The sequence below is a fragment of the Zeus faber genome (genome assembly GCF_960531495.2).
Source record: "Zeus faber genome assembly, chromosome: 20".
NCBI lineage: Eukaryota > Metazoa > Chordata > Actinopteri > Zeiformes > Zeidae > Zeus > Zeus faber.
In genome coordinates this window covers 18,219,489-18,242,554 of record NC_137207.1, presented here as the reverse complement: position 1 = coordinate 18,242,554, position 23,066 = coordinate 18,219,489, and the positions used below count along the sequence as shown (strand labels likewise).

General features: G+C 45.0%; 3 protein-coding genes across 3 annotated transcripts; 1 reads left to right on the top strand and 2 right to left on the bottom strand.

Annotated features, from left to right (window-relative positions):
- Nucleotides 1–1,164: 1,164 nt before the first annotated feature.
- On the bottom strand, nucleotides 1,165–5,735 carry scd (stearoyl-CoA desaturase (delta-9-desaturase)). The gene is made up of 6 exons (XM_080021020.1): nucleotides 5,636–5,735; nucleotides 5,078–5,369; nucleotides 3,911–4,041; nucleotides 3,595–3,800; nucleotides 2,261–2,493; nucleotides 1,165–1,621 (listed from the first exon to the last, which is right to left on the bottom strand). Exons 2-6 carry the CDS (start codon nucleotides 5,340–5,342, stop codon nucleotides 1,422–1,424), a joined length of 1,035 nt encoding a protein of 344 aa, XP_079877146.1. The 5' UTR covers nucleotides 5,343–5,369; nucleotides 5,636–5,735; the 3' UTR covers nucleotides 1,165–1,421.
- A 2,296-nt stretch (nucleotides 5,736–8,031) lies between these two features.
- Nucleotides 8,032–16,602, top strand: dnajb12b (DnaJ heat shock protein family (Hsp40) member B12b). The gene is made up of 9 exons (XM_080021645.1): nucleotides 8,032–8,262; nucleotides 11,684–11,861; nucleotides 11,977–12,122; nucleotides 12,569–12,742; nucleotides 12,858–12,928; nucleotides 13,358–13,467; nucleotides 14,293–14,465; nucleotides 16,189–16,310; nucleotides 16,474–16,602. Exons 1-8 carry the CDS (start codon nucleotides 8,130–8,132, stop codon nucleotides 16,305–16,307), a joined length of 1,104 nt encoding a protein of 367 aa, XP_079877771.1. The 5' UTR covers nucleotides 8,032–8,129; the 3' UTR covers nucleotides 16,308–16,310; nucleotides 16,474–16,602.
- A 3,470-nt stretch (nucleotides 16,603–20,072) lies between these two features.
- On the bottom strand, nucleotides 20,073–21,927 carry ddit4 (DNA-damage-inducible transcript 4). Its single transcript, XM_080021485.1, has 3 exons — nucleotides 21,853–21,927; nucleotides 21,389–21,618; nucleotides 20,073–21,241 (listed from the first exon to the last, which is right to left on the bottom strand). Exons 2-3 carry the CDS (start codon nucleotides 21,555–21,557, stop codon nucleotides 20,742–20,744), a joined length of 669 nt encoding a protein of 222 aa, XP_079877611.1. The 5' UTR covers nucleotides 21,558–21,618; nucleotides 21,853–21,927; the 3' UTR covers nucleotides 20,073–20,741.
- Between the last annotated feature and the right edge of the window lie 1,139 nt (nucleotides 21,928–23,066).

Genomic DNA, 23,066 nt, shown 5'->3' with positions numbered 1-23,066 from the left:
TGGTGATCCAAAAGCTACTTCACGGTTTGGTACAAAACTAAAATGCGGAGAAGCCGTTTTTGGGATTATTTAAAAAAAACCAAAAACGGACAAGCTCGGCACAACACATGGTCCATGCATGGCACCTTCTTTGTGACACCAGAACTGTTCGCAGAGTTGTTTTGCTACAAGAAACGACCCCACCCACCCACCCACCTCCATATTCACGGTGGGTATTCACCCCCTTTCTGCAATTCCCCCCCCGCCTGCCATTCTGGGTCGCCACACCTGGGTCAATCTTTCGGGGACGGGGGAGAAGGAGAAGGTGCGACAGAAAAAAAAGCCAAGTGACCGATACCAGTGCGTTGTCAAAAAAACCCCAAAACAAACAAAACCTCCCGCGGTCGGTGTGGAGTGCAGAGGCGACGCGGAGCTACAGTGTGCTGGGGACGATTGGCACATTCCGGACACTACGACGCGTGAGGGGGTTTACCAAAAAGAGACTATCGTCGACCCCCCCCGTGGCGTAGCGCCGAGAGGAATATTTTACATTTTTTTGGATGTCTAACAGTGCTTTTTTTTTTTGCCGCCGGCATCCCCGCAAACTCGGACGCGTTCGCAGGATCCGCACCGTGTTCGGGTTGAGTGCAAAAAAGATCAAATAAAAAAGGCGATTATCACATTGTTTTTGATTGTTCTGCCAATTCATCAAATAGTTGATATTCACTGGAGATGGTTGTGGCGTACACCTTTACACTCTACAGTTAACGCTGCGACGCCGCAAAAAAGGGTTGTGGTTCAATTCCGTGCGTGGCGTACGCCGCGTGCATCTCCTCACTTCCTTTACCCGAAGGAAAGGAGAAGTCAGCGGAGAAACCGGCGTGAACTGCGTTTACAGTAAAAGGCCGGAGGATCCAGATCAAGCACGCTTACCCGGTGCAGCGCCGTGATAGTCGATTAACCTTTTGTAGAAACTGGATTTGGCTACATGGGGACGCTGCGCGGCAAAGTGCCGGATGACGGAGGAGGGTGTAGCAGGATATCAGGAAGAACCTTCCCTACGCCCAGACAGAGCGTTCTTGATAATTTTGGGGGGGGGGGGGGGGGGGGCAACGCAATCGCTGCAACAAACTGCGCCGTCTGAGCACTAGGAGCGATGACGGTGCAAGGAGCTTCACAAAACACAGATTTTCACTTTCCTTTGTTGTAGCTACAACACCCAACTCCCCCCCCCCCCAAAAAAAAACAAAACAAAACTGCGACGAAGTTGATTTTTCAACCTCGAGGAACCTAGAAAGTACAGAGCGGCTGTAGCTACACAGAAGAAAAAAAAAAGAGCCCCTCCCAATGAACAACACAATCAAAACAACGTTAGCGTCCTCAAAATGAGGCTGTTTCTCTTTGGGGGCGGGGTCGGGGGTTCGCATCGCCCATATTTTTTTTTAACCACTTCTGTGGCTGCCGTCGCCGGTGCGCTGTATCCGGGCGTGGATCACCTCGCGGGACACCCTCTTGCAGTTCGTCGCCAGGCCCAGAAAGGTCATCAGGTCAATGAAGCAGGTGGTGAGGTTCAGCTTGCAGCCGAACTCGCTGGTGGCGTAGTCGTAGGGGAACGTGTGGTGGTAATTGTGGTATCCCTCACCTGGGCGCCCGGTGGAAATAAAAAAAAAATTAAAAAAAAAAGGTGAAAATGAGTCTCTCTCTCTATCTCTCTCTCCCTCTCTCTCCCTCTCCCTCCCCCTGTACAAAAGGAGGAAGTCCGGGCTACAAAGGGAGCCGTCCTTGTAGTGAACAGCTGTCTCAAAATGGGTGAAGACATCAACAGATCCCTCTGTGCCTAGTTATCTCTGAAGAGAAATGTCTATACTCTTACTGACCTGTGATTTTCATGTGTTTTGTCTCTTAATTTTGTTGCTTTTTTTTGGTTCCCTCGTAATCAACTTTCTGTGACATGACTTCCTGAAAATAAAGGAACCTTAAAAGTTAAAAAAAAGAAACAAAAAAGTGTCTCTCTCTCCCTCTCCTAATATATATATATATTTTTTTTCCATTCTATAATACAACTTGAATAATAAAACTGGAGAGAATATCAACAGGCTTTCAATGACTGCGTTTTATTTATTTATTTATTTATGTATTTATTTATTTCGTTATTTTTCTCCCCAAGCACTTCAGCACAAAAGGTGCTCTCTCCAGGGTATTCTGGTGCTAACATTTCCAGGGGCGAAATACAAAAGCGCTGGAAGCGCCTCTAGGGACCCGGTGGGGGGTCCCTGCTCACCTATGGCACTGAACGTGACGAACTTGTTCTCCCTGGGGTTGATTCCGTGGTCGTAGGGCCGGTTTCCCCACATGTGGGCGGCGCTGTTGACCAGCCAGGTGGCGTTCAGGACCAGGGTGTACCTCAGTAGGGCCGGCACGAAGTAGCCCACCCACAGAGACTCCCCCCACAGGTACCAAGGCACCAGCATGGGGATCAGGAAGCACATGACCACCACAGATGGTCTGTAATACCTGAGGGAGGTGATCGTAAACGTAAATAAAATAATCATTTCAAAAATTTGAAACTTTACACTCATTTGTGTCTTACAGTATTTCTGAACAAATTTTAAATAACAGTAATATCACATTTTATTTTAAAATCACTTTTTTGGAATTGCCACAGTTCGTCCAAAGCGTTGACGCTGGCGACAGCGAGTTGCCAGTAGAAAGCGATGCAACTTCCGGTTTCTAGTCTCTCTTACGTTGGTGCCGATGTAGCCAAGAGAAGCTGATTTGAGCGCGTGCAGAAGAAATAAAACCTGAAAAACCTGATGAAATGCACGGTTTGCAGTATTTCTCATCTCCCAGTATAACACATAAAGACTGTCTGACAATATTTTAGGTTTTGAAAAAGAGACTTGCATTTATTTTTAGGGCTAAAACGTTTGCCCCATTGCACTGCATTCAAGCACAATCATAGTTGAGGGAGGTTGTGCTATGACCAGTTGCAAATGGTGGGAAACACTTCATTCTAATAAAAAAAACGGACTCACTGGTCTTTGGCAAACCTTATTAACCGTAACCCAGTTAAAGAACGTTGACAAGTTGAAACCGACATCTGAGCTCATGAGAGTGGTGGAAGTTAGACGGGTTTGTTCGGTTTACTTTAGCGCGGCAAGTTTATACGATGCAATGCATTCATGGCAGGTGTGTAGAATGTGACGTAGGTTTCATCAATAGAGCCCTCACAAGTACTACATAATCACAATTATTTTGTAAAACTTTTCGATTTTATTATTTTTTGATATTGCTAGATCCTGCATATTCCATCACATTTCCGTCCACATTTTGTGGGAAATTTGTGCCCGCGTTACAGATGTCACAATATGAAGAACATCAACCGTCTGCCCAAGCTTGTATGTCCTAATATTCATAGTGGTTTTCCCAAAGAAAAACTATAGTCCCGATAAAATGAACGTCGACACCATTTAAATGTGACTCGCAATTATTTCTTTGACAATTCATCTGCGACTAATAAACTCCCACATTCTGTCTGTTTCTTCCAGATTGCGGACATTTAGAAAAAAAAGACAAAAAAAAAAAAAACACACGACTTGTTTTAAAGCCACTCACTTCCTCTGAAACATCACCACCGTGTCCGCCTTCAGGTCGCTCAGCTCCAGTTTGCGTCCCTTTTCGATGACATCGGGGTGCTTGCGCACCAGCAGCCAGCCGATGTGGGAGAAGAAGAAGCCGCGCATGGCGTTGTGGGGGTCGGCGTCCGTCTCAGAGTATTTGTGGTGCACCCTGTGATCCCGAGCCCACTCGAAGATGTCGTTCTGCGGGGACGGCGTGTGACAAAGATTACACACACACACACACACACACTCAGCGCAACATGGCACTTACTAGCTATTGGCAAAACTGCAATTAGGTGTGTGTGTGTCACCTGAAAGGCCATGGAGTTGGCGACACCCAGGAAGATTCGGAGCGGTAAGGAGGCCTTGTAGGACCTGTGGCTCCACAGACGGTGAGCTCCGGCCGTCACCCCCAAAGCACTTATCAAAAAGCACAAGAGAGCTGCGTGGTGGTGGGGCGACAGAGAGATGTCCCGTCACTACCAACTTCATACATTACAAGAGCTTTATTATTATTATTTTTTTTTAATGATTTTTAGAGGAACGACTATTATAGCATACTATTACAGTTTCCTTTATGCCAGATAGCACGTAACTGTCTGTGATGAATCCAACAAACCACAGAACTTCAGTCAGACCGGCAAGTACTAGAACTACCACAGATGAAGTAAGACGTACAGCGGTGGCCTGAGGCTTTGATTACACCATGGATGTTGACTCTGATGCTGAAGATTTTTGACTCTTTTTGACAAAAATATAGTTATAAATAAAATCAGATTCTAATTTAAGACTATGCTATGACTTTTAAGGCCTAATATATATATATATATATATATATATATATATATATATATATATATATATATATATATGTGTGTGTGTGTGTGTGTGTGTGTGTGTGTGTGTGTGTGTGTGTGTGTGTGTGTAACTCAGTTTGAGGTTTTTTAAGGACCCGCAGAACTCATAAATTCAAATTTGAGACTACTGAATGGCCTTTAAGGGCTTATACTTGTAATACTGAATGTAAGACTTTATTTGTAAAAACTGAATTCAAGACTCTTTAAGGACCTGTTGTGGACTTCAGAAATCCATTCGTAAGACTATTGAATGGCCTTTGAGGTCTAATATTTGTAAAAACCCAATTGAAGGCATGTTCAGGACCTGTAGATTTGCAGGACCTGTGTATTTGTTTAACTGAACTTAAGACATTTTAAGGCGTTTTCAGGACCAGCACACCTCAAACATTCAAATGTTAGCCTGTTTGATGAGTTTTGGGGCCTATTTTTGTAAAAAAAAAAAAAAAAAAAAAAAAAAAAAAAAAAAAAGAACTGAATTGAAAACATGTTCAGGACCTCAGCAGTTCCAGCGCACGACTATTCAATGACTGTCAAAGCGCAATGCGTGGAAGATATTTTGAATTGAAGTCACTTTGGGGCTTTTTAAGACACCTGACAGTGTTAGCGGAGTGTTGTTCTTACACCAAGCCAAGGTCAAGGGAGATGCTGATGGGACGAGGAAGGCTCCGTACGCGGCGCCGCCGTGCAGCAGTGTCATCAGGATGACGTTCTTCCACACGATGATCGTGGGAGGCTTGGGGCCCTCCTTCTCCCGGTACGTGTGGTCGAACGAGTCGTCTGTGGCGCCGGCGACGCTGGAATCCGAGTGGGGCTGGGCCCGCGGGCTCTTATTCCCGTTCCTGGAACGGGTCTGGGACTGGGACTGGGGCTCCGCTTCCTCCGTCATGGTGATCGGGGTTTGATGGCGAGCCGGCTGCGGCGGAAAAAAATATATACACAACATGGATGACATGACGCGGTGTTATTGAAATGTATATATATATATATATATATATATAGAGAGAGAGAGAGCGATATAAATATTTTTTAATTATAGGGGTAAACACACCGCGCGCACATTCCATTTCCGCGCTGATCCATCCATGCTTTGCAGCTGCGCGGCGGTTAATATGTATTTTAAAAAAAATAAAAAAATAAAAAAAATAAAAAAAAAAGAACTAATATTATACGCATACTTACTGAAAGACGACAAATCCGAATACGACTGCGCCTGTAATTATCCGGAGGCGAACGCAAGCGGGAGAGCAGGGAGACGCAGCTGCGGACTTGGCGCGGTGCGGCTCGGTGCGCATCTGGGAGACGCGGCTCGCTCCGGCTGGGGTGACGCAAGGCTCGCGAACGACCGGGTCGCGGCGAACGGCTCGCCTCAAACGCGAAACGACTCGGCGCAAGGGGCCCTGTGACGTGCGAGCGCCCAAGCGACTCCCACGCCACCCGGGCCACGCAGGACACGGGGACGAGGGGAATCACCTGTGGGATGACGGACAGCAGCGCCAAACCAACTTGGCGACAGTATATATGTTTTATGTTTACTGGTATAATTCCCGAGACGTCTTCCAATTAAAGGAAACACCGAGAAATCTTAAGCGTCCTCCCTCCATTTTGACAAAGACAATTCATTCGCAAGCGTGCAGGTGAATACGACGGGGGCAGCAGCAGCGGCCACTGGAAGCGTCGCATTTACCACGCAGACTACTCGAACCCTCGCGTTGCTCGTTTCGCCACCTGAACCGAGCGAACGGCGGGTGGGCAAACGGAACGACTCTTCTCCCCCCCCCCCTGGGCGACTCGTCGAGAACAGCGTCTCGAAAAAGAGTCGAACCTTTCGTTACCTCCTGGGAGGCGGCCTCCCATTGGCCAGCCGCTCGCCGATGTCCTCTGAGAGCCGGCCTCCCATTGGCTGCTGCGCTATCTGCTGTTCACGCTTATTCATCCAGCGCCAGATGTATATTTACCAGCGCTGGCGAACTATTGTTGTTGTGACACATTGACTTGATCACGCCACCCGAGCTTTTCAACCCGTTTCTTTTTTTTTTAATTCTTCAATTTGCACGAAATTGTGCAGTGTGCGTGCACAACCAGCCAACCGAGCCCCCTGAAATCCTCTGCGAATAAGCACAAACACCCCGCGGCTGCACCTACGTGCTGCATTCCGAGCGGCCCTGGTGAATGTTCCAGCTGCAGACTGACGCGGTCACAGATCTTAATAGGAAACGACAGGGAGGTGGCACCGAACGACCACGTCCAACGGCCATTTGCCTCCACGCGACGTCGTGGATATTTCACTTTACGTGACGTTGAACGCGGCTTCACCGTGAGTGCGGCCGTGGACAGTCCCGGGCCGACAGCGTGTCGCCGTCGCAACTTATTTTGTTGGTCGTGTGAACGCCACAGATGCGCGTCCGCCCGGACGTCTGTGGTACGCACTCCCCAAACTGGGGTCCGCACCCCCCTGGGGGTTGGGGAAGGAATTGCAGTGGGTCTGCAGCAAAGATATTAATATTGCATATAATAGTAATATATCATGTATTTTTTTTTTGCCAGACTATAGATGGATATTCGTATACAATATAGATATTGGTCTACTTACACACTATTGATGTGCACATATTGACAACACAGTACCAGCTTAATACTTTGCAGACCCTATTAGGCCCACTAGTTAGCTGGTCAGCTGTACAAGTGCTATTCCCCGTTGACCTTTGTTGACGGACGTGTACTTAAAGCCTACTGCATGCTATTTTTATTTCATCGCATTTTTTCCTCGTTCTTTTACTTTTTTACATTATTACATTACATTTAGCAGACGCTTTTATCCAAAGCGACTTACAATTATTCAAACACCGACGGACGCAGCCATCAGGAGCAATTAGGGGTTAAGTGTCTTGCTCAGGGACACTACAGCGTGCTAGCAGGAGGAGCCTGGGATCAAACCAGCAACGTTTAGATCACTAGACGACCAGCTCTACCTCCTGAGCTGGTCCATCCCTCTCCCCTCTTGACTTGTACTGTTCAACCGCTGTGACACCCGAAATGTATGATGTGTGAATCGATATTATCTCCACTCTCCCCCACTAATGGGCTTTAGATTTGCACATTTGTCAGCAAAGTTGTGTTTGTCGACAAAGTCATTACATTTGTGAAGCCTGATGCTGTACTCCACACAAAATCGACCCCCGTTTATTAGAGGTGTATTGATATTCATTGAATGTTCTTCTTCTTCTTCTTCCTCTTCTTCACCTTCACCTTCTTCTTCTTTTATTATTGTTATTATTATTTATTTATAATAATATTTATAACATGTATTGTTATTTATAATGATTTGTATTATTGTTATATTATTGACAATGATATTTATTATTATGGTGGTTGTTATTATAACCAACAATAATATTCATTTTTTATAATTAGCAACGTATCGGACGCGCTTGTATTTGATCGGAAGCTGTCGCCATCTGGCGGCCGTGCAGGACACCACTGCGAGCCCTCCCGTTCAGCTTGGACCGGGGGGACGCGCTGCACCAGCTTCATCTCGAACGAAAACGCGGTTCCACGGGACGACGCCGAACCGACCGGCGGCGTCGCGTCGTCGCCCCCAAAATACCGGCGACCGCGGGCGCGCCGCCCGTGACGTCATCGCCCGGCGCCCCTATTTACCTCGGCTCCGGCGGCGATGGAGGTGAACCGGGATGAGGCGGAGCGGTGCGTCGACATCGCCGCGGCGGCCCTGGCGAACAACCAGGCCGAGAAGGCGCTGCGGTTCCTGGAGAAGGCGCAGCGGCTCTTCCCGACGCGTCAAGCCAAAGGTAAAAGTGCGCGGTTCCGGGCGGTGTGAGCGGGGGAGTCACGCAGCATCACCTGCGACATCATCCGCAGCATCATCCGCATCCCGCAGGGGCAGCTCTTCATGCGTATCCGGGCCTCGACACAGGCCAGCCCAACTAGTTTTGTACCTTTTATTTCCAGATGAGCCCACCAACTGAACACCCCCACACAAAGAAATACACGAATAAATACACATACAAATAAATGTTTATTATTATTAATAATAATAAAAATAATTATTATATCATTAGGGGTATTATTATGATTATGGGTCCAGCCTGGCTATAGTTATTGCTGGGAGTTTTATTATTATTTTCCTTGGCGGTTTTCAGGCTAAACGTGTCCATAACACGCCAATCGCTGAACCCACGGACATGGTCGTCTGAGACATCCCGTGGTTCAAGTTTGATCTATATTGATCTATATTTGTGGGGAAAAACGGTTGCAAATTTACCGGAAGTCGCAGAGCGTTGGCGTACCTCAATTCGTTTACGGAGTAGGGAACTTTTTGACATCATTCAATTTGTTATATTATGTGCAGGTTGCATTTCTGGGAGGGCATTGGCATCCGGCGAGGTAAGCGCTGTAGACTCCATTGGTGTGTAGTGGTTGCTCTGTGCAGGATTTGCGTTAATTCAAGCTGACAGACAGCAGGAGCCGATGCTATGTTCAAAGGAAACTCGGAAATTTGTAACTCGTTTTTGTAGCAATGCTGATGTAAAGACGAGCGACCGCACGAACTGATGCTACGTTCCATGGCAGCTCGAAAATTTGTATTTGGTGTCGATAGGAAGTGATGGTGTGTTTTACCGGGAACTAATTTGTATCTCACATGACTAACCTGGACGCTGTGTAATGCTGCCTGTAGCTATATTGCTTTTGTTATGCCTTTTGTAACAAATTGCTTTTGTTAATGAAAAACTGACGTCAGTAGTCTATGAATCTCATGGATCCACCACACTCACAGACAAGATGAATAAAATGTGTATTCAGGGCAATTCCGGCATGCCGTTGTCCAAGTTTAATTCAGGTCCGTCCAATATTGTGGAATAATTTAGTCAAAAACTGTATTTTTAATCGCTGCAACGCGCACTTGTGCAAATGACGGCGCGCACAAGTCCCATGATAGCTTCGCAGTCTCGTGATTTCTCAACAATTTGAACCCCTCCAAGTGCAGATGTAACTGATGTCAGAACTTTATGGATGGCATGGATCCGATGAACCCACAGACAATCTGAATACGATTTTTATTCGGGGCAGTTCCAACATGGCGTCGTTTGAGTTTCATCCAGATTGGTGGTTCAGTATTATGGATGGAGTTTGTGATCAGCAAGCGCAACCTTACCAAGATGGCACCATGCACAGCGCAAGTTGATGGAGTACACAGATCACGTGACAGATGTAGCCGGATTGGACTTTAAATAAAGGAATATAAGATTAAAAACTCGCAACCATACAAAGTTACAAAGTGACAGGTATTATTTTATCACTATTAAACTTTATTATGTTAGAAAAAATTTTTGTTCAAGTATTACAAGAAGACAGTTGGATTATACATAGTGCAGCGTGTTAAACATCATAAATATAGACGCTTCTGAGGACAACACGCACCAGAGTAGTTTCTACAAAATAAAAACTCAATAACATCACTGTCCAAATTTATAGACATTCCAGAGATATCAATGTATACATATTTCCTGAATTAAAATAACTGTTAACATTAACCATAACCAATTACATAATACAAGGAACATGTATTTATGGTGTATGTGTTTTGACTTTTTTTTTTTTTTTTTGTGTGTTTTTGGGTTTCCTTCCAGATGCCTCAAAGATTTGTTAAATTACAACAAAAATGTGTAGCCCACTACACACAATTTATTTTATATATCCTCTACAATTAAAGTTGGTGAAATCACTCACCTTACCAAAGTTTCTTTAGTTATTTATTGGTTTATAAAACACATTACTGTTGTGAAGGAAGTTTTCTGTTGATTTACTGAGTGTCATCAAATAATTCTGTCCCCCGAAATGGATTAATAATAGTGATAAATAACCGTGATCATAATATTGACTAAAATCATGATTATAATTTTAGCCATAATCATGCAGCCCTAATTCAGAATGATAACCGCCATTAGTTGCAGTGTAAAGCACACTTGTCCATTGAACATTAACGAAGGCTCAACTACCCTGGACCCCAGCTATATTATTTATTTCTTAATTTTTTAATTTTTGTTTATTTGTTTATTTATTATTATTATTATTATTATTATTATTATTATTATTATTATTATTATTTATTATTCTTTATTCATCCCAAGGGAAATTGTTGTGCAGCTCACATAAAAACAATAGACAATAATAATAATAATAATTTAATACAGTGGTACCTTGACTTACGACTGCAATTCGTTCTATAAGAACGGTCGTATGTTAAAACAGTCGTATGTCAAAGCAATTTTTCCCATATGAGTTATGAAATCATGGGTGAAAATAAAGGGTGAAAATAAACAAAATACACAGCACAAACACGGTAAATATGAAAAAAATATCGATAAGCCACTAACTACGTGCACGCACCATGCCGTGCCCGCTGACTGACTGCTGACTGGCTGCTGACTGGCCGCTGACGCGGCAACTGCAAATTCCCACGGTCGTATCTTGGAGCAGTTGGTCGCAAGTCGATACAAATTTTCGCGACTATCGCTGCCCGTATCTTGGATTAGTCGTTAGTAGATGCAGTCGTAAGTCGAGGTAACACTGTACATAAAAATATAGCTGCAGGCAGTAATACACAGGGTCCGGTTTAGTCATGTTTAGTTACTGTACAGTACGTAACAGTTTTCCAAGTTTCCGTAATGCCGGGATCAGACTACACAAATTCAGCCCGCGAGGCGAAGCTTGGACTTGCGTAACTTTGGATGATGATGTCACAAAGCGGCCCGCTCATGAAAATAATTAAATCACCTCGACGTTCTTCCTCTGGTAAAATTACGACAGTTTTTCGCCCATTTCTGTTCCAGATGTAGATCGATTGATCAAAGTCGAGCGAAAATGCGCCTGAAACGTCCCGGTTCTAAGGAGACCTCAACCATCTCTGTGCATTGGAAAAATGGCAGTATGCAATAATGGAGGGATGGAAGGATCGATAGATAGATCATTTTTTCATCCCGGGAGTGAAATTGCAGATATGTACAATAAATATAAAAGTTAACAATAAACCTAGAAACATTTCGCACTCTGTCAAAAATAGGAAATTGTGCACTTTTGCATACATGTGTAAAAAAATCTGTACACATACTGTGTAGTATTGTGTATTATTATTGTCGTTGTGTATTGTTATTGTGTGTTGTTTTGACATTTTATTTAACATGCGTCCCGCTGTTTTCATGCAACTTTCAGCGCTGCTTGAATTAATAGCAAAGAACGGGTTCAGTCCCAGAGGAGAAAGCCAGTCGGAGTTCAGTGCGGACACGGAGACTCGACACCGCCGAGTCCCCGGCGAGGAACCCAGTCCCCAAGAGAAGAGCTCAGAAGCCCCCAAATCCTACACCTCGGATCAGTTAGACGCCGTAAAGAGGTATTCGTAATATCGTGTGTGTGTGTGCGCGCGCGTGTGTGTGTGTGTCGGATCGATCACTGAATCAATTGCACGGCTCCCAACAACATTGAGGATTGTGTTTTCCTCCACGCAGGATAAAACAGTGCAAAGACTTCTATGAAATACTCGGAGTGCAGAGAGACGCTCCAGAGGAGGAGCTGAAGAGGTCGTACCGGAAGCTTGCTCTGAAATTCCACCCCGACAAGAATCATGCTCCGGGTGCCACGGAAGCGTTTAAAGGTAACGTAGAAAATTCACCCAAAGTGGGAAATCCGTGAGGTCGTCTGTGTTGGGCGGGTTACACCACGAGTTCCGGTTGAAACTGCAACTTTTCTTTTTCGCCATCGTGGTGTAACCTCATATTTTTTCATCCCGATCTTATCGGCAGACCCTTGCATGGCGGGAGTGGCGGACCCCGCCACAGACAATCAAAAATAGGGGCGCGCATGCATGCCCAAATACATTGAAAGGCTGTTCCCTATAACATGCCGGCTAAATAAAGTACAAAATATGGAATATTGTGACCAAATAGTCTTCAGGATTGCCACTTTAAAGTTGTTATGTGGGTTTTCTCAGTTTTACGATCCCAAGGCCTCAGCGCCGTTTCATATTTTCACGTACATCGTTTATCACCCTTAGGATCGAACACGAGTGCTGTGATATTATTTCCTTCTCGATCCTACCAGCCATCGGGAACGCGTACGCTGTTCTCAGCAACGGCGACAAGAGGAGGCAGTACGACCAGTGCGGCGAGGAGAGGAGGCATCCGTCGAGACACGGCTCCGAGAGCGACAACTTCCAGGCGGACATCTCCCCCGAGGACCTCTTCAACATGTTCTTCGGAGGAGGATTCCCCTCAAGTGAGTCCGACGCTGCTCGTGTGTGTGTGTGTGTGTGTGTGTGTGTGTGTGTGCGTGTGTGTTGTTGTCAGAATGAGCGGCGCCCTCTGACTCCCTGCGGGGCTTGCTCTTGCAGGCAGCCCTTACGTCTACACCAACGGGAGGATGCGTCAACAGAGACCGGAGAGACGAGAGCAACAGCGAGAGGCAAGCCCGTGCATTATCGATGGAGACGACACCGATACTGGCTTAAGATATGATATATGAGATATCAATGCAATATCAGGATCAATTAGTAGTATCTGTATCTGATACTAAGAGCCATATCAGGCATTTAAGATATGACAGAAAAGCCTTTTTGATATTCTGCTTAATGTATGTATAAAATTAAGGTTCTATACTGTTCCATGAAAAGTGATGTGTTAACTTACCAACCTTAGCAGCAGATGACAGGGTTCAAAATCGGTATGGGTAGCGATCGCTCCCATCCCTTCTCTGCATTCTGCTTCTCTCCATTTCCTCCTCATGGTCAGTGATCACTGGTCCTTTCTCCAGCTTCTCCTGCAAACCCCGACGGGATCATCGGTCGCCTTGAGCCGTGTTCCATTTTTAAAATCCAGACCAATGTTTTTTCAGGGAGGCCTGGCCCTCTTCGTGCAGGTGATGCCCATCCTCTTCCTGGTCATCGTGTCGGCCCTCAGCCAGATGATGGTGCACAACCCCCCGTACAGCCTCAGCTTCCGACCGTGAGTGCCGTTGTTTTAGATGATCAAATAACAACATTCACGGCGTTGGTTTTAAATAAAGAGCGAAGGGAAAAAAATAATGGTTTATGTTGCTGTTTTCTTGTATATTGCCATTTTCTTTTTTCACATTTTTATTGTATTGCTTCATTATTATTCAATGTGTCTGGTAAATTACATAATGTAATGTAATGTAATTATTTTGCCTACCATTTCCATGGCATCTGTCTATCTGTATCTGTCTATCTGTCTGTCTGTCTGTCTGTCTGTCTGTCTGTCTGTCTGTCTGTCTGTCTGTCTGTCTGTCTGTCTGTCTGTCTGTCTGTCTGTCTGTCTGTCTACCCCATCTTTCCTTGAATTTCACTTAATGCAGCTTGAGTTTGAATTTGATTACTTCTCAAGTGTTATTATAAAGTAATGATTGGTGAGTCATTGGTCCTGAGTTTTTCAATGTATTGTGGCAGAATTGGGTCTTCTTCTTTTTATGATTTCCAGATTCATGGCTGAGAGATGCCATTTCTTTCCAGGCTGCGTTTCTATGACAATGATTTAAAAAAACGAAACAAAAAAAAATGCAAATAAGCAATAGCTCTTTCAATTAACACCTTTGTTCCCTTCCATGTACTAGAATGTTCAGTGTGGTTTTTTTCTCTCTCCATGTCTGTATTTATCTTCACAATAGCCTTGATAGTCACAGCTTTTAACGCCAGGCCCATGTTTTCGGAACATTCTTGAGCCCGTCGTGCAGAGACCAGAGAATTTTATTTTTCAAATTTGATTTTTTTTTCCTCCATTTCATTTTTTTTTTTTTTCTGTGTCCACCTGCAGAGCGGCGGGTCACACGCAGAAGAGGCTGACGGAGAGCCTGAAGGTGCCGTACTACGTGGGGGACCAGTTCTCCAGGGAGTTCGGTGGAGCCGATCTGAAGGCCATCGAGCGCACGGTGGAGGACGACTACATATCCAATCTACGCAACAACTGCTGGAAGGAGAAGCAGCAAAGTACGTTGTACGCCCCGTAGTCGCACGCTCACTTTGGGATGCGAGGAAATGTCGTGGGTAAAATAGTATTCTGTTAGTGATTAGACTCAGCGGTCAGTTAGGGAAACTTACCACTCTGCTGCAGCTTCTTACTGTGCTCCAATGCGGTCCAGTGGGGCAAACGCTTAAGCCTTAAAAAAAAAAAAAAAAAAAAAAAAACAACAAATAAAAACACCTTGATTCTCTTTTTGGAAAACAGGAAAGTCATGGAATCGCTCTTCCTCTGGATTTTGGCCTTGCCGTAAAAATCTTGTGGACGCCCCCTGAAAAATGGAATCAAATGCCAGCCCTTGACATCCTGAAATTTTGAATGAACATCAGGGTCCCACCACTCCTGCTGCCAAAAAAAAAAAAATGTAAAAAAAAATTCTCCAATTCTCTTTTGTTTTTTGTTTTTTGTTTCCAACGTATTTTGAATATATCACATTTTAGTTAAAACCGCTTTCTGCAATTGCCACAGTACATCCAGAGCGTAACGTTGACCACCGTGGTTAAAAAAGGAAGTAGTGCGACTTCCTGTTTGTAGTCTCTCGCATTAGCGTGTATATAAAATGCGTCGTTCACAACCATTTTTCTTCAGTATAACACACTGAAGAGGCCATCTGACTATTTTGTGAGCTTCGACGTCGTTGTTCTTTTTGGTTTTTTTAATGGCTTAAACATCTAGGTCAGTGGTCTGCAACCCATGCAACCCAACACATGCAGCTCCTTAACCCCTCCCCATTGGCTCCCTGGCTATCAGTATTTTATTTTATTTTGTTTTATTATTTTGTAATCATAAAAAAATGCATACCAAATAAAGAAAATTGATATATTTAATACATAAATTATAAAAATAATATATTAAATTAATATATATATATGTATGTGTGTGTGTGTGTGTGTGTGTGTGTGTGTGTGTGTGTGTGTATAAATGTGTGTGTACACACACACACACAGTGTGTATATATATATATATATATGTGTGTGTGTGTGTGTGTGTGTGTGTGTGTGTGTGTGTGTGTGTGTGTGTGTATATATATATATATATATATATATATATATATATATATATATATATATATATATATATATATATATATATATATATATATATATATATATATATATATGTATGTATATATATATATGTGTGTATATATATATATGTGTATATATATATAAATAAATATAAATTCCATCAACCAAAAAGTGCATCTGGGTTGCTAGGCTACTACGCCCTGTCGCGTTCTGTTTGCGCCTGAGACTGACAGTTACCGTTGGCTCAAAACCGAGAACTCAATGGATTCTCGGGCAGAATCATTTGCGTTCATGGCCAACGCTGCTGGCTTGCCAGTATTTTTGATCCACCAAGTTTTCTAACGACAAAAAAAAGCAACTTGATGATTAACAAATGGTAGCCATTATTCATTTTGGAAATATCCAGGCAAAGGGGAGCTCTTTATGGTCTGTTTTCCTATGCACTTGATATTGATGAAATAGCCGACAGTCCACGTCGATAAAATTGACCTGCAGCGATTCCTCTTAAATACAAAGTGAAAATAGACACAGCTTGTTTATCAATATAGATAGCAGCCTAGATTAATATTTATTTGTGGCTCCGGGCAAAAATGGCTCTTTGAGTACTAGGTTTCTGACCCCTGGTCGAGGTTTACGCTAAAACATTACATTTTTTGTCGCGCAGAAGAGGGCATGCTGTACCGAGCTCGCTATTTTGGAGACAACGATTTGTACCAGAGAGCGCAGAAGGCCCGGACGCCAAGTTGTGCAAAGTTATCTGAGATCACCGCCTCACTACACTGACAGGTAAGGTGTGTGTGTGTGCGTGTGTGCGTGTGTGCGTGTGTGCGTGTGTGCGTGTGTGCGTGTGTGCGTGCGTGCGTGCGTGCGTGCGTGCGTGCGTGCGTGCGCGCGTGCGTGCGTGCGCACAATTATTTTTCAAGATGCATAATATTTCCTTTTCCTGCAGGTTTTACGACACTCGACCCACAGAGATCATGTATCGCCTGTAAATGTTCGGGACAATGAGGAGGAGGAGGAGGACGACGACGACGAAATGCAGAACAGCGATCAAACCAGCGCCGTCTCCTTGAAAATTACGCACGTTGGGGGGAATGGGGGGCAGAGGGAGGGGGGGGTATTTTAAACTACACTTTGAGATTTTGGAGTCGAATTAAATGTTCCACCTGAGATAGGGCTGAACAAAACCTCAACGCTCCAGTTCACGTGCCATTGTACTGTACGAGACCTAAAATAGAGATAAGATGCAGCCTTTTATGTAGCAGCCGAATAGAAACCACAGTCGATGCTTCCTTTCCGCGCACCCTCTATGCAGAAACTATGCAGGAATAACGTGTAGACCTCCAAAATCCAGCGTCTGTCTGACACCTGACTACTTCATATTTTGTTCCGCGGCGCTTTGTTTCCACCAATTTGTTCCCACGTAGCTCAGATGCCGGTGATGGAGGGAACATTTTTATTTTATTTTTTTCTGTGATGTTTTTTTCGGTCCGACTAAACCATTTCTGTCCCACGCCTGAGTTTATAACGTGCTATTGTTGAGTTGTGTGTCATTTTATTTTTCAAAACGGATTCTCAAGTTAAAAGGGGAAGTAGTTTTCCAAAGTCTTGCTCGGACGAGCAAGACTTTGCTCCAAGCAAGACTTACCAACTTGTTTTTACACCCACACGCAGAAAAAACAAAAACAAATCTAACGCAATAAACACCGCCAAGTGAACGCGTGGCACCCGAGTCGTCTTTGTGAATGTGTGAAGTGGAGAGCGGTGGATTTGGGGGGGGGGGGGAGTGCTCCGTCAGCATGGCGGCTGGGAGCGCCGGGTGCCTGGAAACATGGGAACCCGCGCGGCCCCGGGGGCGCACGTGTCCGCCGGGGGCCGAGGGTTTTCCAGGCCGTCACACCGCCCACGTGATTTGAAACCATCGTTTAAAGTTCAACAAAAATAAATGCCCTTCCCTTTGATATGAGCATTTCCTGTCTCCCTGTTTCAGTCGAGGTGCTTACGGATGATCTTTGACCAGTATGTCCACCAGTCTCACAATAAGTTTACCCCGTAAAGCCCGGATATAGAAAAAAAATGTGCAAACATTTTTTTTCATCATTTAGATGCAGAAATTAAAGGGTTTGCAAATTTTCTTACGATTTCTTCTTTTTTTTTTTTTTTTTTTTGGGGTCAATTATTTAATATTGCAACATTGGCCCTAGTTGGGAGCAAAATATCTGTATTTATACTCACATTGTCTGAACAAATATACGGAACAACTAAGGGTTCATTTGCAGGGTTGATTTCTTATTTAGCTCCATAACAGTACACAACAGTCATATCTCTTTGTCATGTTCATCTGCAATGATATTCCCAAAGACACTTCCTTTATTTCTGAAAAGCAAAGAGGAACATTACACTTGCTGCATAGCGTGTTGGAGGAGTGGGAAATGTGAGATTGGGTCCTTGCGTACATCCACCGGCGGGTGCACGGATGACCTCGTATCCCGGGACCCCGTTTGGTGGACTCCCATCACCAGAGGACGGTCTCTTCTGAGCGACGTCGCCGTCCGTGTTACCGGGCTCCCATTGCCTGAAGATGGTCACGCCTCTCTCTGGTGTGTTTGAGAGCTGGGTTCACCTGAATCGGACTGCAACGGGATCGATTAGGAATGCGTGTCAAAAATACATTAAGATGCAGGTGAAAAATATTAGAAACGGTGAAATGTCAAAAATACTGCAAACGGTAAATGAGAAAGTGCATTCTCACCGGGCTGAGAGAGGATGCGCGTTGAGAGGAGAAGAGCCAGGCGTTGATCACAGCCAGGATAATGTTGTGCACAGGTGATGTACGACCCAGCGGCCGGATTTCATGGGGAACTTTGTATTCAGCTGCAAATGAGTCAGAAAAATCCACACCTCCCATGCATCTGTTGCCGGTACCCACGATGTACGGCCTCTCATCTTCAATGGAGGGTGTGTTGACGCTGCCTGGGTGCACATGGAGGTCACAGAGCATGCCGGAGAACCCCGGTTCTAACCCACGCCTTGAACCCCCACGTGGTTGTGGCTGGCCTCGCGTGTACCGCCTAATGCTGCCCAGTTTCCCCTTGAAAGGAATCATCATCTCATCCGCGGAGTTGTGCTCTTCCGGTGCCACCTGCGGGCGTTTCTCTCCGAGCTGGTCTTCCCTCTCCGTCTCCGACACTGTCAAATTGTTTACAGGATGTAATGAGGTCAACAGAGGTCGGACTCTGTTGCGTGGGCGTGGCATCGCCTCAGAAACGGGTCGTACCGCGTGTCTGACTCCCAATACATACGGACTCCAGACATTTGCATTGGGCCCTGTGGCAGTTTCACCTACCACCCGCCACCCAAGCGGCGTTTCAGGGAGCTCCGGTGCAGAGACACAGAAGACTGGGTTGTAGACACCAGTTGATTGTCGAGAGTTGGCCAGTTGGAATTAGCCCAGGAGAAGATGGAGATGTGTCCTGACAAGGGCTCCTCTCCTGAGCGTGTGTGGGGATGGGAGTCTTACCTGCTGCTCGTTAGACCAACCAAGGAGCAACGGGTATGCAGCCACACTGATCCCAATCACCTAGATCCAGGTCGGGTGTGGCTGCTCAACCAGACCATCCCCACACCACGGGCCCATCTTCAGGTACGTGCCAAACACTTTCTCAATTTCATTTGTATTGCTGTTCATAGGTGTTCCATTCTTGTGAAAAATCTACTATTTGTAGAGCCTGAATCGTGTCTTCTGACACAAACTTTTGCGAGCAATCTGGTGATGCGTGGAGGGAAACGGCATCAAAAAAATCAGTATTGGGACTAGGAAAATGCTTTTTGGAATGTGTAAGGTGCACATGCTATTCTGACGATCAACCTCACCCAGATACAGTATGTAGGATGGCAACACTGACATCATCCCAAAACAGATTGAATGAATGTATTCCACAATAACTACATATCTGCAAACATCTACGTTCTAGGCAGTCATAATCACAACAAATGTATTTAAGGCATTTTACTTCCTTGAATCTTGACTAATCCAGTCCAATAAAACAAAGAGGTGAGCTTGAAGGAAGGTTTGCAGGTTGTGTGAGTTCATGGCCGGACCTATATAAACACATTTACTATCCAATAGCATTGAGAGGATAAACAATAGGACCCACTGACTATGTAAATGTCGTCCTACAAAAAAAATATTTTTTTTTTGGATAGCTCAAAGCGATGTATGTAATTTTGCCACAGTGAGCTGTACAGGGTTAAGACCATTAATGCATAGTTAGGGTATCTATAAATGAAAGGACAGTAGATCTGCAACTTTCAAAAGCAATCATGAATTCATCGTTCTGATACTCTGTATTCAGGCACGTTTGCACAATTTCTAAAACTTACAGGACTATAATTCAAAAATCTATAATACACTTTGGGATCTAAATACATTTGGGTTTGGGGCTTGGTTCTGCGCACTCCCGATACTAGTCACGGCGTTGGCTTTGGAGAACGTGGAATGGATGCGAGGGGGCTTCATGGGATCGAGAAAAGAACACGCAGTTTGTTAAAAAATAATTTATTCCGCAGTCATGAAAGTACAAAAACAACAGTGCAATGATGTGAACATTTGAATGTCAAATAAATACATTTGAACGCAAGACAGGTCCATGTTACTGAAAACAACAACAACAACAAAAAACAACAAAAAACAATGTTACATGAGACTTGCGTTGAACAGTATCAAGCAGGTACTGGCAGGCCTTCGCACATGGATCCAAGCGTCATCAAGGCCCGAGCGGACCTCCTGGTACACAATTCATGGTAAGGGTCTCAAAAACAACAAAAGTGACGGTAGAGCTAGCTGCCATTGGATGGTTTCAACAGAAACTGAGGTACACATTTAGAGCAATTCTCGAAATAAAAAACAATGTCCTATCGATCAGACTTAGTGGCTTGCAATTTGCAAAGAATTTTGTCAGTGAGCGGTGATTCTGCGCGTCGTTTTTGCTCCAGAAAAGTACCATGAATCGGGGCTCCCTTACAGAAGAAACAACAAAGCTACGTCCTCATGAACCCACCCTCACATGGAGAAAGGCAACGCAAACATGTTATATAATTAAGGCCCTTTCGTGAGCTCATTTAGGCATTTTTAAAGGTGTAAATGGAATGTCAGATGTGACTCTCCATGCACGTCTGCCCTCTTGACCCCCCCCTCCATTTTTTTCTTTATTTTTTTTAACATTCCTCAATGAGCGACTCTTCAGAGCTGTACAGTTTCTTCTTGATCACCCTGAAGCCGGTGCCGAGCCTGACGGCGTGCCTCACCGAGGGCGCCGAGGGGGGCTTGGTGTTGAACAGTCCTTGGATCCTAGGCCACAGCCCGCTGGACTCGAGCCTCAGCACCAGAGTCAGCTGAAACGTGGGGACCAGGTAGGGGTCCACGGAGATCTGCTCCACGCTCTCGCAGGCGGCCCCGTGCTCCACGCAGAGGTCGATCAGGGCCCCGCGCAGGCCGCAGGGCTCGCTGGCCGCCAGGTGGAGGAGCTCGCGGCCGATGTGCTCCAGGAGTTTCTCCGGGATGAGGAGCTTGTGGCACCTCAGGGCGCAGTCCGAGTCTTTGGCCGCCCTCAGGCTCCGGGCGATGAGGTCCACCACCTCCTTCAGGATGGTCTCCTCCATGGGGTCGTAGAACAGGTCGTCGTTGTACGGAGACGACTCCCCGGAGACGTCGGACCCTAAAGACGCACGAGGGGGAAATGACAAAGGGTTTAAGACACGGTTGCACTTTTTGATACTACTCAGAGACAATGCATTGACCGCGTCCGTGCAAAAACACGCGCGGTGGACTGGTGACAGGCCGTCAGTGGAACAATGGTGTTTACCCGAGTCGGAGAGATCACTTCTGCTGCCGTTGTTGGAGTCGGACCCGATGCTGCTGCTGTTGCCGCCTGCCAGTCTCTGGACCAGCCTCCCCCAGGACAGCCTCCTGGGAGAGCCGTCCACTGGAGAGGAGGGTGGGCTGCCAGCACTGGGTGCAGATAGGGTTGGCATGGTCGTCCACTTGCAGGATTGACAAAGAAAACCTCTCGATCCGCTGCTTCCTTTGTGCTTTCTGCAAGGGGAAGGCAAAAAGCAAAAGGATTTACTTTCAGGGGAAAAACACCTGGGTCAACGACGACCGAGGTACGTCACGCACAGAGCTCGGCGATCTGACAAGGAAAAGTTCACGACAACAACCTCCCGAGCCAGTGTCTCTCTTTTTTTTTTTTTTGTTTGTTTGTTTTTCCTGTTGATCCAACAAAACCTCAACTTACAAAAACCCAATCAATCGTTCGAAGGCACTTACGGCTGCTTCAAAGGCGTCGCTCGGACGTGGAGAATGAGGAAGATGAGGGAGTCAATGCCATGAAAGAAAGGGGGGTGGGGGGGGTGGAGAACCCTGCTGGCTCAGACTGCTGCCCTGGGCCCTGCTCCTCTGCGGTCAGCTGCTCTCAACTCAACTGCAGCTCCCGTCCTCGCAACAATGTATTTATACGGCCCCTGCGAGGCCGCGCCCACCCCCGGTCTCCCGGCCAATCGGAGCGGGGGGGCACGCCACCGGGGCCGCATCCTGCCTGGTAACAGGCCAGCGGAGAGGAGGGGGTCGCTGTGGAAATATACAAGAACCTGTCCGGACATGCAAGGGTGATGCCTCGTTTCTTTGTTTAACGCGCACAAAAAGTCAAAGAAAATAATTGTATGTATATATAAATATTTAAAAAAAAAAAAAAAAAAAAGCTCCTTCAGAATCCAAAGCCGTGTGAATGTGGTGAAATGTTTAAAAAAAAAAATTAAAAAAAAAAAAAAAAAAAAAAAATGGGATCAGCTGCTTCGGTGCAGCAGCGCATTACGTCATGTGTTTTTCCCAAAGCTTGCAGCAGAACTTTGCGCTGCCCACAAACCCGAACAGGAATAATAGAGAATACTGATTTTAAGCACGGGAAGACAATAGTTTGCAATCGTGACCCGGTCAATGGAGCACCTGACGGTTTATTTTTTTTTTGTAAGGTCTATATTCAGAAACCATGCAACCCATTGTGCCGATCACCTCCTGGTAAATTATGTCAGAATCCTGATTTAGAAAACTCACATTGGAACAGTGGATGCACCAAAATCCTGAAAGAGATTTAAAAAAACCCATGTTTTAACGATAATAATAATAATAATTTATAATAATAATTAATACAAATAAAAATAATAATGCTTGATTATATCTTGGGAGCGTATGTATATGTATGTGACAAATTATCTCTTGAATCATATTTATTATTATTGATTATGATTATGAATAATAAAAGTTCGTCTGCTATATCATCTGTTTTGATTATAAAAGTTTAAAGAAGATATATGATAATAGTGGTTTAGGTTTAGACTATGATAGTTTGGGGGATTTTTTTTTTTTTTTTACTTTTTTTTCGGTCCCCGACAGAAATAAATCTTTCCATATAAATCTCATCTTTGTTTTTGTTTTAATAAACTCAGCCATTGTTGATATAGTTGTTATTGTGTGGCCGGGGGCAT

Bases quoted from the DNA above. Each gene is read 5' to 3' on its own strand.
- scd (XM_080021020.1), bottom strand. From the start codon at position 5,342: ATGACGGAGGAAGCGGAGCCCCAGTCCCAGTCCCAGACCCGTTCCAGG. The intron at 4,042-5,077 runs GTAAGAACAACA...ACCACCACGCAG, and splicing joins TCCCTTGACCTTGGCTTGGT to CTCTCTTGTGCTTTTTGATA. The intron at 3,801-3,910 runs GTGACACACACA...CCGTCCCCGCAG, and splicing joins CCAACTCCATGGCCTTTCAG to AACGACATCTTCGAGTGGGC.
- dnajb12b (XM_080021645.1), top strand. From the start codon at position 8,130: ATGGAGGTGAACCGGGATGAGGCGGAGCGGTGCGTCGACATCGCCGCG. The intron at 8,263-11,683 runs GTAAAAGTGCGC...TGCAACTTTCAG, and splicing joins CCCGACGCGTCAAGCCAAAG to CGCTGCTTGAATTAATAGCA. The intron at 12,743-12,857 runs GTGAGTCCGACG...TTGCTCTTGCAG, and splicing joins CGGAGGAGGATTCCCCTCAA to GCAGCCCTTACGTCTACACC.
- ddit4 (XM_080021485.1), bottom strand. From the start codon at position 21,557: ATGCCAACCCTATCTGCACCCAGTGCTGGCAGCCCACCCTCCTCTCCA. The intron at 21,242-21,388 runs GTAAACACCATT...GTGCGTCTTTAG, and splicing joins AAGTGATCTCTCCGACTCGG to GGTCCGACGTCTCCGGGGAG.